At 38.1% G+C, this 14,637-nt stretch overlaps 1 protein-coding gene across 3 annotated transcripts in view; it reads left to right on the plus strand.

Moving 5' to 3' along the window:
- The first annotated feature begins 1,045 nt into the window (after window positions 1-1,045).
- Window positions 1,046-14,637, plus strand: part of PIGK (phosphatidylinositol glycan anchor biosynthesis class K) — a 130,389-nt gene continuing 116,797 nt past the window's right edge. For all 3 annotated transcript variants that reach the window (XM_061121598.1, XM_061121600.1, XM_061121599.1), the window contains exons 1-3: window positions 1,046-1,173; window positions 4,775-4,828; window positions 9,748-9,839. In XM_061121598.1, the coding sequence (XP_060977581.1) occupies window positions 1,081-1,173; window positions 4,775-4,828; window positions 9,748-9,839 (239 nt within the window). In that variant the 5' untranslated portion in view covers window positions 1,046-1,080. The remainder of the gene's footprint in view (window positions 1,174-4,774; window positions 4,829-9,747; window positions 9,840-14,637) is intronic.

The raw sequence follows: 14,637 nt of genomic DNA on the forward strand, positions 1-14,637 counted from the left end.
GACATACAGATATTTCATTAAAAAAAAAAACAACATAAGGTCTTGATGATAATTAAAGACTAGAACAATCTTGAGGTAACATTTTACACCAAGGAATTGAGAGGGAAAAAAACGGTATAATTTGGTGTTCAGTTGCATATTTTGATGGCATTGTAAATTAGTACACTTTGGAAAGCAACATCATTCATAGTGACTAAAGCTTTTGTGTCTTTTGACTCAAGATACTCATTCCAGGAAAATTATCCAAAGAAAATAATTCAGAAACATAAAAAAACTGTCCAAAGATAACTCTTTATAATATTATTTTAATACTGAAATTTAAAGACTGCCCCAAAGACCGGCAATTACTTTGGCTGAGGCCTCAGTAAGGGACAGAATTCCATGTCACATTAAATGTTAAAATTACTAAGATTATGAAGCAGCATAAATACTTTTATGTCATGCTAGATGCAAAGCAGAATTTAAAACTAAATGAATATAATAAACATAATGGAATGAATACACATGATTTATTAAATCCTCAGACTTTGAGATGTTTTAGCTCTATAATTACAAAATAAACAAAAATGTAACTAATTTCTCCATGTTCATACGTTTAACAGGTAATAGACCCCTAGTATAATAGTTGGAGCGCTCACCCATATTTTCATTTGCAATTGATCCAATTAACCACCTTTTTGTACCCCAAAGCTTACTCTTCCACATCACATCATGCTTCATATAGTCAGAGTGGGCAACACTAACCAAAAAAAGGAAGTAATAGCTTCTTAAGGTTTATAGGCTCACAGTTTTTCTCCACTGCTTTTCAAAAAAGTTTTAAAACGTCCAGTTTATAATACAAAACCTGAAAGTTTAGTTCAAGGGTCAGACTCAGTCCCAGCTACCTGGGAAACGCAAGGACTGTGGGAAGCGCAGGTTTTCGAAGGCTGGCGAGGCGGCCGCCCTCTAGGAGGCGGGGCAAGTGTCGCAAAGAAAAAAAAAACAAAAAAAAAAAAACAAAAAAAACAACTACGCAAACCCCGCCCCGTCCTGCTTTACGGCACTCGCCCCGCCTCTCCAGGTGCGCTGAAGCCGGCAAACATGGTCGACACCTATATTCTCAGCCAGGGCTTGACTACCCTGGCAGGGTTGTTGCTCTTGCCCTTCGGCAGCTTGGCCGCTAGTCAGATCGAGGTAGGAGTCAGGCCCTCTGAACGACAGGGCCCTGCGGGGGACAGCTGTGTCGTGGCCGTAAGCGTCCAGCAGATGTCCGATACACAGCCACGGAGGGACGCCTCCTGGAATCACCCATCAGCCTCTTACTAAGCTGACTGTGCTGTGGGGAGGGTGTTGCAGGGAACGGGAGAGGACAGTGACTGTTTGTTTCAACCTTTAAAATGGCGAATGAAAAGAATCAAGTCCTGGGCGGCGGGAGAGGGCCTGATCCTTTGCTCCGAAGAGCGTGCAGTCCCTAGTAGGTGAAAGGTCAGCTCTAGAGTGCCGCGCTTACGTCCCCGCTGCCAAACTACAGTGCTCTACTAGGAATCAGATGGGTACAGTGTTTTATTTTTGGCTCACACTAAGTTTTGACCAGATATAAAGCCTTTACTCTTCCCTGTACTCTGATAACACCTTCGTCCAGTTCTGCAGCCTACATCTCTAGCATCATGTTTCAGAATAGCAGACGTTTGAAAATTTGTGTCCAAAGTTTTATATTCGGACCTACCCCACCTCCTATGGGGTTTCCCCTATGCTGGAAACCTAGGCTTTAAAAAAAAGAACTCCTCTCTTTATTTTACATTTTAATCATCACTAAATTCTGTATTCTTAATTTTTAAAATTGCTTTCACTTCTTCAGTTCCACTGGCTTGATGCAGGCCCTTGTCTTTTCTTGCCTAGACTATTTCAGTAACCTTATCTTGTTTTCTTCAGGCTTCCAAATTCCTTCACTTTAGTCTTCATCAAAGTAAGTTTGATCAGACCATTCTTCAGATTGCATCCTTTCAGTATTTTTGCACGGAGTAAAATGTAAACATCATGATCTAGTCTCTGCCTACTTCTCAGTCTTCATATAGGAGTCCATTCTCTCCACCATGTCAGACGTTGAGCTTAGACTAATGCTGAAAACTTTTTAAATACACAACTCTACCATTTAAAAAAGAAAGCATGCATGCTTTCTTTATATTAATGAATTATTGCTAATTTATATATTCGCTATTAATGAAGTGTGTTGTCTAGATAATATAAGTATGTATAGAAATTCTATTTTTCTTATATATTCTAGCAGATTATTCTGTATACTTTGTTTCGGATATTATTGCTCTTTTTTGTAGTTACATAGTTGTGCTTTTTTACATTCTGATGTGTTATTCTTCCTGTTCCTTTGTTTGTTCATTTACTAAAATGCAGTAAAAGCTAACCCCTATAAAACCTTTCCCTATTTTTTATTTTGCATTTACTGTTGTAATGTGTGCACTTGGCTAGTATAGCACTCGTCTATCATATTATAACCCATGTATAGTTTGTATTCACTATTATTCCATCATCTTTCATTTATAGGGCAATAGCTGCCTACTTGGTCTGCCTCAGGTCATTCTTTTTTCAATCCAGTCTGTTCGCCAAGCCTCAGCCAGAGTAACTTTTAAATACACAAATCTGACCATGTCACCTATATATACCTTAATGTTGTTTTAAGGATAAAGAGCTAAATCTTGGTTATGACCCATAAACAAGCCTAGCATACTTGGGCTCCTGCCTGCACCTCTGGTTCTATCTCCCCTCTCTTTAAAACTTCTGGTTATGCTAATCTTCTTTTAGTTTCTAGAACCTTTAAGGTCCCTTCTGCTGTTCAGGTAATGTTCCCTCTGTCTGGAATTATCTTCCCTCTCTATCTGTTGAATCGTAACCCAAATTTCTCTGGAGAAACCTCCCCTGACATCCCTGCTGGGCTCCCCCTCCCATTCCCTCATCAGGTCAGGTCCCCCTATTAGTCTTTTATGATACTCTATATCTTACCTTTAGAGAATTTGTAGGTTGTCCTTATCTGTTTGGTGTGTGTCTAGTAACCTCTTTGGAGGCAAGTACTAGCACTGTTTCGCCCATTGTTGTGTTCTGAGCATTGAGAACAGTAACTGGCACATGGTACCCAATGTATGTGATGAATGAATGAATGTTATATTGTAGCGTAATGTGTTTGCATGCTTGTCTTTATTGACCTCAGGGATTCTTGAGAGAAAGCAGCATGCTTTTTAAGTGATTTTTGGATCACTGTACATTACATGGTACCTGGCACATAATAGGTGCTCCACTAACCATATGTGGATTGAATAACTTTGCAGTGTCTGTATTATCTTAACAATCACAAAAGAATTTTGACATCTCAATTTTTTTCACTGAAGTCTTAACAATGTGAGAATTTTGGAGCTAGAAGGGACATTAGAGATTATTGGGTCAGCTCTCATTTCTACATGAGGAAAATCAAGTCCAGAGAGCTAAATGACTTAGTCTCGTTTCACAGCCAGGTAAGGGATAGGATCTGGGCAGAAACCCAGATCTTCAGATTCCTAGCTCACTACTGCATGTTGCTTTCTTTAGCATCTATTCAACTGTTGAGAAGTTTAAAAAGAAATATATATTGGGTTGGGTTGGCCAAAAAGTTAATTCTGGTTTGTCCATAAGATGTTACAGGTATATATATAACACAAACACATGCACTCGAGTGATTTTTTAATTTCATTCTTCCGGAAATTTTCTTCCTAGCTGAAAATTAAAAGAGCTAATATTCGTTTTGCAGTTATATTCCAGTCACCATTCCTACATTCTGTGCGTCAGATAATGCTACCATTTTATAGATGCGGAAGCGGAAGCATAAGAAGTTAAGCAGCTTTCCTAAGTTTATACAGCTAGTAAGTAGTAGGGTCCAGATTTGAATCCAGGCAGTCTGATTGTTCTCATAATTAACGCTGTTTAGGAGCAGTACTCTTGCCTGGAAAATCCCACGGGCGGAGGAGCCTGGTAGGCCACAGTCCGTGGGATCGCGAAGAGTCAGACACGACTGAGCGACTTCACTTTCACTTTTCACTTTCATGCATTGGAGAAGGAAATGGCAACCCACTCCAGTGCTCTTGCCTGGAGAATCCCAGGGATGGTGGAGCCTGGTGGACTGCCATCTATGGGGTCGCACAGAGTCAGACACGACTGAGGCAACTTAGCAGCAGCAGCAGCAGGAGCAGATCTGAGATCATTATGGTTTATATTCACTGTTATTTTAATATATAATAAAAATCATATTCATTAGGTGTCTGGATGGTATTGGATGTTGAGATTTTTAATGTTCTGTGATGGCAAATGTAATTATGATTTACTCTTAACAGATAGTAAAGTGGTACAAGGAAGTATGCCAGAGAATGTATTCAATCAGATATATTGGTGAGTTCAAATAAAATAATAGGAAGCATTCAATATTCATTCCTATTCAGCAGGAAGGATATTGTTATGTGTAGAATCAAGACATGAAATGTCATTCACAATTTAAAGACTGAATGGAAAACTGGAAACATATGAGGAAGAGCTGACTGTATTTGAGATAAAATGTTTAAAAACAGCCCCTCTCACAATAACCCCCGAAATAAAATTATTTTGTCTTTCATAAAGTCAGATACTAGAATATTTATAGACTTGTGTGGTGATGACTTATTGTAACTAAAAGTTCCATGAATCTTAACTGCCCTTTATCAATCTTTATTCTGGGAAATTTGACTTTCTTCTAATCTTTTTGCTGTTATTTGATTACTAGGATCAAGCAGAACAGTTCTTTAGAAGTGGCCATACAAACAACTGGGCAGTTTTGGTAAGTATTCTATAAAGGTTTACCTTATTTACATTAGATATGTGTCTGAGAAATTTTGTGTGAATCAAATTCTTAAGAATAAAATTTATTTCTTGTAACAAATTATATTAAAATTATATTTTAAATTGGCCACATCAACTAATAATATTCTTTGCTTTCAGTATATCTGTCAAGTGGTGATATGTAAAAAATAGATAAGCTAGAGATCCTGTTGTATTTTATGAAGTATAGTGGCATTTTAATGACAGAAACTAGTAACTTACATTGAATATTTCTTATCTATAATGTTAGTTTATAGAAGCTCTCTACTTTGGCTATTTTCTTAAAAAAATTCTTTTTTTTGTTTACAAAAATAAATGATCATTGTAGAAAATTCAAGTTATACAGAAACGTTTAGAAGAAGACAGACTAATTTTATGTTATTGTGATTAAATAGAATAGTAACATGTCTCATGACTCATTTTCTTGTTCAGGTTCATGACTCATTTTCTTGTTCTTCAGGAACAAATACCTTTTATATGCTACTCTCATAAGAGATTTTATAAAGGAATTGAACAAAAGCTGCTCATGATAAGAAGAGAGGTTTTAGTGATCACTTAAATTGGGCAGAATTGTGAGGTAGCAGGCCATGATCCACAAGTTTGAGAAGATAAACTTGTTTTGTAGAAAACTAAAGTGTTAGTCGCTCAGTTGTGCCTGACTCTTTGTGACCCCATGGACTGCAGTGCACCAGGCTCCTCTGTCCATGGGATTTTCCAGGCAAGAATACTGGAGTGGGTTGCCATTTCCTTCTCCAGGGGATCTTCCCTACCTGGGAATCGAACCTGGGTCTCCCACATTGTAGGCAGATTCTTTACTCTCTGAGCCACCAGGGAAGTGTAGGAAACTTAAGAGCACTTCCAGTTAGTCTCTTTATGGAAATTCTTAAAAGAGGGAATAACTGCCTATGTGCAGACAGCTAATTTCCAGAAGGCTCCTTTAGAATAGAAGCCTGTTAGCTTATACCACACACACATTAAATTCTTCCTTGTTCTGGGAACTTCCATGTTCTTGAAACTGAGCCCCTTTCTAATCTCAGCTACCTGGGTCTCCGTAGAGAAACTGAGGGTGAAAAAGAATTACCACTGAGTATTTCACAACTGCTGTTTTCATATTTGTGCAATATGGTACACATTAATGGCTTCCCTGGTGCTCAGACAGTAAAGAATCTACCAGCAATGCTACCGGGGAGATCTGGGTTTGATCCCTGAGTTGGGAAGATCCCCTGGAGAAGGGAATGGCCACCCACTCCAGTATTCTTACCTGGAAAGTTTCATGGGCAGAGGGGCCTGGTGGGCTATAGTCTATAGGGTCACAAAGAATCAGACATGACTGAGCGACTAACACTTTTATGTGTTAACTCAGATTTACTAGAGTGAGACTTCAGTAAATTGTACTTTCTTAAATGGAAAATTATGAAATTTGACCAGGAAGGGCCAAGTTGAAAGTATAAAACATACGTTTCTCTCAATATTATTTAATTCAGATTAAATACACACACACACACACACACACACACACACGTGTGTGTGTGTGTATATTCCAACCGCCTCCCCTCCCGCCCCCCCCTCGCAGTTTGAGTTAGTTTTAGCCTTGACTGGATGGTCAGAGGTAAATGAAATGCCCCTTTGCTCTTGTAATATGACTGAGAAAACTTGCCACCAGAGGGAGATAGAAGAAAATTGGATTCCATTTTAGTTTCAGAATCTGCTTTGAATAAAACAGTTTTGTCTCTGTTTAATAAAAAAGTTATATAATCTGTACTCATGGTGAAAAAAGTAATACTGATGGGTAATGATTTTGTTTCTACCCTTTTTGGTTTTGATTTTTGCTAATATAGGCAATACTATAGTGAAAATCCTTGAATACCTATTTTTGCACGCTTCAGTTCAGTTCAGTCGCTCAGTTGTGTCCGATCCTTTGCAACCCCATGGACTGCAGTATGCCAGGCTTCCCTGTCCATCACTAACTCCTAGAGCTTACTCAAACTCATATCCATTGAGGCAGTGATGCCATCCAACCATTTCATTGTCTGGTGTCCCTTTTTCCCGCCTTCAATCATTCCCAGCATCAGGGTCTTTTCCAATGAGTCAGTTCTTCGCATCAGGTGGCCAAAGTACTGGAGTTTCAGCTTCAGCATCAGTCCTTCCAATGAATATTCAGGACTGATTTCCTCTAGGATAGACTGGTTGGATCTCCTTGCAGTCCAAGGGACTCTCAAGAGTCTTCTCCAACACCACAGTTCAAAAGCATCAGTTTTTTGATGCTCAGCTTTCTTTATAGTCCAGCTCTCACATCCATAGATGACTACTGGAAAAACCAAACTTTGACTAGATGGACCTTTGTCGGCAAAGTAATGTCTCTGCTTTTTAATATGCTGTCTAGATTGATCATAACTTTTCTTCCAAGGAGCATGCATATTTTAATTTCATGGCTGCAGTCACCATCTGCAGTGATTTTGGAGCCCAAAAAGATAAAGTCTGTCACTGTTTCTATTGTTTCCCCATCTATTTGCTATGATGTGATGGGACCAGATGCCATGATGTTAGTTTTCTGAATGTTGAATTTTAAACCAACTTTTTCATTCTCCTCTTTCACTTTCATCAAGACGCTCTTTAGTTCTTCACTTTCTGACATAAGGGTAGTGTCATTTGCGTATCTGAAGTTATTGATATTTCTCCCAGCAATCTTGATTCCAGCTTGGGCTTCATTCAGCTCAGCGTTTCTCATGATGTACTCTGCATATAAGTTAAATAAGCAGGGCGACAGTATACAGCCTTGAGTACTTCTTTTCCTATTTGGAACCAGTCTGTTGTTCCATGTCCAGTTCTAACTGTTTCTTCTTGACCTGCATACAGATTTCTCAGGAGGCAGATAAGACGGTCTGGTATTCCCATCTCTTTAAGAATTTTCCAGTTTGTTGTGATCCACACAAAGGCTTTGGCATAGTCAATAAAGCAGAAATAGATATTTTTCTGGAACTCTTTCGCTTTTTCAATGATCCAGTGGATGTTGGCAATTTGATCTCTGGTTCTTCTGCCTTTTCTAAAGCCAGCTTGAACATCTGTTCAAGGCTCATGTACTGTTGAAGCCTGACTTGGAGAATTTTGAGCATTACTTTGCCAGTGTGTGAGATGAGTGCTGTTGTGTGGTTGTTTGAACATTCTTTGGCATTGCCTTTCTTTGGGATTGAAATGAAAACTGACCTTTTCCAGTCCTGTGGCCACTGCTGAGTTTTCCAAATTTGCTGTCATATTGAGTGCAGCACTTCCACAGCATCATCTTTTAGGATTTGAAATAGCTCAACTGGAATTCCATCACCTGCACTAACTTTGTTCATAGTGACACTTCCTAAGGCCCACTTGACTTTGCATTCCAGGGTGTCTGGCTCTAGGTGAGTGATCACACCATTGTGATTATCTGGATCATGAAGATCTTTTTTGTATGGTTCTTCTGTGTATTCGTGCCCCCTCTTCTTAATATCTTCTGCTTCTTTTAGGTCCATACCATTTCTGTCCTTCATTGTGCCCATCTTTGTATGAAATGTTCCCTTGGTATCTCTAATTTTCTTGAAGAGATCTTTAGTCTGTCCCATTCTATTGCTTTCCTCTGTTTCTTTGCATTGATCACTGATCATTGATTTTGCTGCTTATATGAGCTAAATAAAAAAATAAGTACATTTTAAAACTTGGTATGTATTGCAAATTACCCTCTTAGAAGGTTTATATTAGTTTACCTTCCCATAAGTAGGATATGAGTGTTCATTCACCACAGCCTTGCCAATAATATGAATTGTCAGGCTTTTGGATGGTTATCAATTTATGTTTTTAAAATTATGACAGAAAATGAGCATTGTTAAAAGTTTCATTGTCCATTTTTAAGACCTTTGTTATGAAATGCTTGGTCTCATCCTCTGCCCATTTTTCAGAATGGAGTTGTTCATCTTATTAAGTTATAATTATTTCAAGTTTTTCATTTCTGTTAGGATTATATGGTACATTTTTCTTTAATGTAGTCAAAAATTTTAGTGTTTTCCTTATTGGATTCCGGGTTGAAAATTCATTGTAGTGAAAAAGGCTTGTAGTTCCTTTTCACTTGCAGGGGCAAGAACGTTTGTGATGTTATCTGTCATTACACTTAAACCATTAGTAGAAGTATGTGATAGGAGTTAGGATGCTTAGCAAGTAGGTACACTACCAACTAACCCAGTCTCTGGTTTTTCCTTTGGAATAGATGCTCGAGAGGGCTGGCTTCTGAGGCACTGCATTAGATTTTCCTCGTATCCATGGTATCTTTTTTAGGGATCATTTTTTTTTTTTTTAAGTGTAAAGTTTGTTGGAATCATTTCTGGTTTTCTTTTCAGTTCAACAGCTTCTTTATGATGCATTCTCTTATGTGCATATAAAATCATTTTCTATGCTCTGTTTTTATCTCTATCTTACATTTTTCACAACTAAAATTAGGAAGCTATCCAGAGTGAAAGGAATAGTATATAACTCAGTGTAGTTAATTTTCTCTTCTATTCTGTGATGAGATTATGTTCCTTGTCTTGGGTTCTAAAGAATTTAATATTTTAGGAATAAGAATGTTATAGGATCACATAAATTGAGAGTAACTAAGTTGATTCAGTATTTGATTAAATTCCACAAAGATTTGTTTTCTCTTAAGCCGAATAGTTTTTTTAATTTAAGACCAGTTATGAAAGACCTCTTTTTAGGGAGGTTGGTTTTATTGACAATTCTTCAGGTGCTTTGCTGTTTGTAGGCCTGATTATGATACACTTTTTAGGCATCGCTATATCCTACTTAAACAGAAGTAATTTTGTAACTCTGTAGTTTATTTTGATTCCTACAAATAATATATTTGTTTTGATACTTTAGGTTTGTACCTCCAGATTCTGGTTTAATTATCGACATGTTGCAAATACTCTTTCTGTTTATAGAAGTGTCAAGAGGCTAGGTATTCCTGACAGGTAAGAATTCTTAATAAAGCTTAACTCTGAACCTCAGTGAAAATTGCTTTTAGATGACTGTTATTATATTTGTGTATTTGTGTTGTTTTTGAAAAATATAAAGAAACCTAATTTGAAGTTATTTTGTTATTGTTACAGCACACTGTCATGTATAAAGTATTTTTAAGACTATAATGGCAAATTACATAAAACAGCAATCAATAAATACTAAGGTAGGAAGATTTGATAAAATATAATTGTTTAGTGTCCCTTATTTAATTATTCAGTGCCTCAGTCTGGGTTTAATTGTAGGTAACAGAAGGCAATTCTGACCGATTCAAGTAGAAAAGGTATTTATTGAAAACATATTGATTAGTTTACCAATTTGCTGGGAGGGTTGAGCGCTTGAAGAGTCAGGAACAGGAGAGACTACGTAACAGAAAAGGCGTATCTGAAAATCGTAGCATAAAACCAGTCTGATGACAGGAATGCAGCCTCGAATTGCTGAAGGCTAGACTCAGCCATCACACAGCTGCCACCTTTTGCCTTTGGAAATTTAACGCTGCAACTGCTGCCACAATCTGACCTTTGTTGTCCCAGCTTCTTACCATCTCCAGCTTTTAATTTAGAGTGCTTGATGGGAATGTCATGTTGGCAGAGCATAGATTAGGTGCCCATGTCCATGCTGCAGGGGTGACAGGAAGAATGACTATGTGGCATTGTTGGCTTCTGAATAGGGAGGGGGCCCCTGCCTTCTGTGAAGACTCTTAAAGTGGTGTATTCTCTAATTGTATAAGGGAGCTCAGGTACTAAGCAGAGCTTCCACACCTCCACCCCCAAATATCTGTCCTCCACCTTTGGTTTGTCAGATATGGTAGATCTATTTTAGCTACTTTGGAATCAGTTATAGAAGAAACTGCAGTCAGTTTGGTTACCTAGGTGTGATTCATCTAGTCCTCTGGTTCCTCTCTACCATGTGAAGCAGTGTGGAAAGAGCTTTGCAGTTAGATCTGAGTTTGAAATCTGGGTTCAGTGGTTCAGTGGTGATTTCGGTTAGTCACTTTGCCATACTAAGCCTGTTTCCTTGGCTATTACCTGGTGATGGTACCACCTTCTTTGCAGGACTTAGGTACTTAAAGTGAATAGAAGTATGTATAAAATGCTGCAGGAGCAGAAAGGAAGCAGTGCATGACTCAAGAAACAAATTTACAGTCTATGTCAATAGATCATTTTAACCTAACAAGCTGACAACTATAGCCTATAATTGTAACTATAATTTAATTCCTGTATTTCGCCTGGAAATTAAGGCATCTTGGTAATATCACTTTTAAAAAGTACATTAGGTCTGAGAAAGGATGATTTGTTATATCAAGTATAAGAATTATTCTTGTCATTAGCTGATTACTATAATTTGTTCTCTTCAAATAGGTGTATGTGTTTAGTCTGTTGATTTTTAACTGCTATTTCTTCTATACCAAACATGCTCCTCCAGGGAATTACTATGCATTATTTGGCAGTAGGTTTCACTTTGGTAAATGAGTCTTTGTCCTGTCTATTATTCATTTGTTGTTGTTTAGTTGCTAAGTCATGTCTGATTCTTTTGCAACCCCGTGGACTGTACCTGCCAGTCTGCTCTGTCCATAGGATCTCCCAGGCAAGAATACTAGAGTGGGTTGCCATTCTGTTCTCTAGGGGATCTTTCTGACGCAGGGATCAAACCCATGTCTTCTGCCTTGGCAGGTGGATTCTTTATCCCTGAGTGACCTGGGAAGCCCCTTATAAGTCATTAGGTGTTTTTTTTTTTTAATGATTTAAGTTTTAGAAGGACTGAACTGTACAAAAAAGATCTTCACCACCCAGGTAATCACGATGGTGTGATCACTCACCTAGAGTGGGCCATCCTGGAATGTGAAGTCAAGTTGGCCTTAGAAAGCATCACTGTGAGAAAAGCTGGTGGAGGTGATGGAATTTCAGTTGAGCTGTTTCAAATCCTGAAAAATGATGCTGTGAAAGTGCTGCACTCAATATGTCAGCAAATTTGGAAAACTCAGCAGTGGCCACAGGACTGGAAACGGTCAGTTTTCATTCCAATCCCAAAGGAAGGCAATGCCAAAGAATGCTCAAACTATCGCACAATTGCACTCATCGCACACGCTAGTAAAGTAATGCTCAAAATTCTCCAAGCCAGGCTTCAGCAATATGTGAACCAAGAACTTCCAGATGTTCAAGCTGGTTTTAGAAAAGGCAGAGGAATCAGAGATCAAATTGCCAACATCCGCTGGATCATTGACAAAGCAAGAGAGTTCCAGAAAAACCATCTATTTCTGCTTTATTGACTATGCCAAAGCCTTCGACTGTGTGGATCATAATAAACTGTGGAAAATTCTTCAAGAGATGGGAATACCAGACCACCTGACCTGCCTCTTGAGAAACCTGTATGCAAGTTAGGAAGCAACAGTTAGAGCTGGGCATGGAACAACAGACTGGTTCCAAATAAGAAAAGGAGTATGTCAGGGCTGTATATTGTCACCCTGCTTATTTAACTTCTATGCATCATGAGAAACGCTGGGCTGGATGAAGCCCAAGCTGGAATCAAGATTGCCGGGAGAAATATCAATAACCTCAGACATGCAGATGACACCACCCTTATGGCAGAAAGTGAAGGAGAACTAAAGAGTCTCTTGATGAAAGTGAAAGAAGAGAGTGAAAAAGTTGGCTTAAAGCTCAACATTCAGAAAACTAAGATCATGACATCTGGTCCCATCACTTCATGGCAAATAGATGGGGAAACAGCAGAAACAGTGGCTGACTTAATTTTTTTGGGCTCCAAAGTAACTGCAGATGGTAATTGCAGCCATGAAATTAAAAGATGCTTACTCCTTGGAAGGAAAGTTATGACCAAACTAGACAGCATATTAAAAACAGAGACATTACTCTGCCAATAAAGGTCCATCTAGTCAAGGCTATGGCTTTTCCAGTAGTCATGTATGGATGTGAGAGCTGGACTAAAAAGAAAGCTTTTTAAAGTAAGCTTTTAAAAAGAGCGCTGAAGAATTGATGCTTTTGAACTGTGGTGTTGGAGAAGACTCTTGAGAGTCCCTTGGACTGCAAGGAGATCCAACCAGTCCATCCTAAAGGAAATCAGTCCTGGGTGTTCATTGGAAAGACTGATGTTGAACCTGAAACTGCAATATTTTGGCCACCTGATGCGAAGAGCTGACTCACTTGAACAGTCCCCGATGTTGGGAAAGATTGAAGGCAGGAGGAGAAGGGGACGACAGAGGATGAGGTGGTTGGATGGCATCACCGACTCAATGGACATGAGTTTGGGTAGACTCCGGGAGTTGGTGATGGACAGGGAGGCCTGGCATGCTGCGGTTCATGGGGTTGCAAAGAATCGGACATGATTGAGCGACTAAACTGAACTGAACTGAAGGTTTAAATGATTTAAGTTTTAGAAGAATTTAAGCTTTAGAAGGACTTCTTAGAAACAGAATATAGCCATAGGGTGTATTTTATATATTAGGTTTTTCCCAGGGTTTCTGAAGAATTTTCTTATTCTTGTTTCAGATGCTTTCCTTTCTATATCTTTGATTATGAAGTCTTTGTTGGGGAATGAATTTGGGATTTAGATAGTTGATGATTTGAACTATTTGTTGCTTAGCAAACAGAGATCAATGGAATAGATTCTTTTTGACTTTTAACCTATTATGGTGAATATTCTTCTTCATGATGACTTATTTCTGCTTTACTTCTACCTGGAATTAGGTAAATATAAGTAATTTATGATTATAAGTAAATTTTAGTCAGAAAGTAATATGCTATTGTGAAATAATAGTCTGGAAACTTAAAATCATTAAGAGCAATTTTCAGTTTTAATGCTGGAATTTCAAAATACTGTTTGAATTTATCTTGTACTTTAATGAGCATTTTTAACTTAGAGCAGTATAATCCTGTGTATCCTGAGAAAAATGACCGGTCACTGCATTGAATAAAAATTATAACTGTGTTTTGTTTACCCTATTTGCTTTTTTAAAGGAGGATTTTGCTTTCTCTTTTAATGCAAAATATTTGCATTTAGCTTTTCCGTATACCTTCAGTAAGAAACTAGTTCATGTCAGAAATCATTTCCGAAAACATGTGACAGAGACGATTGCCCTTTATTGCAGAAAAGAAGTACACATCAATTCCTTAGATCCTGTTTGAAATATCACATTAGTTGTATCAGTACTCTTGTTCTGATTTCTCTTTGATTTTCTGTCTGTATTTCACTTACTCTGACTGTACTGAGCTATTCTCTCTGCCTGGAATAGTTGTCTATATACTTCTGGCTCACTGCTAACAAAACCTGGCTGTGATTCTGAATCACTTATGGGACTTACTGAAAATACTGATTCTTCAGCTTCACCCCTGGAGAGTCTAATTCACTAAATCTGAAGTGAATCCTAGACATCAACTTTATATGTGGTTCTGTGCATAATCAAGTTAGAAAGCACAGCTGTAGCTTTTACCTGACCTTGCAAATTCACTTTAATACTTCTTCAAAAAAGCATTTCCTGACCTTCTTGTTTGCTTTCATAGTATCCTTTGTATGTACTTTGATTATAACATACTAATTATAGTGTCTCCCTTATTAGATTATTAACTCCTTGAAGGGAAGGATTATATTTTATTTCACTTTGTACTTATAGCATCCAGCACAGTGCCTGGATAGTAGGTGCTCAGTAGATGTTGGATAAATTAACTTGTGACTTGAAAATACTTTACCCAGTTCAGTTCAGTTCAGTCGCTCAGTTGTGTCTGACTCTTTGCAACCTCA

This window comes from Dama dama, chromosome 20 (assembly GCF_033118175.1).
Source record: "Dama dama isolate Ldn47 chromosome 20, ASM3311817v1, whole genome shotgun sequence".
Classification (NCBI taxonomy): Eukaryota; Metazoa; Chordata; class Mammalia; order Artiodactyla; family Cervidae; genus Dama; species Dama dama.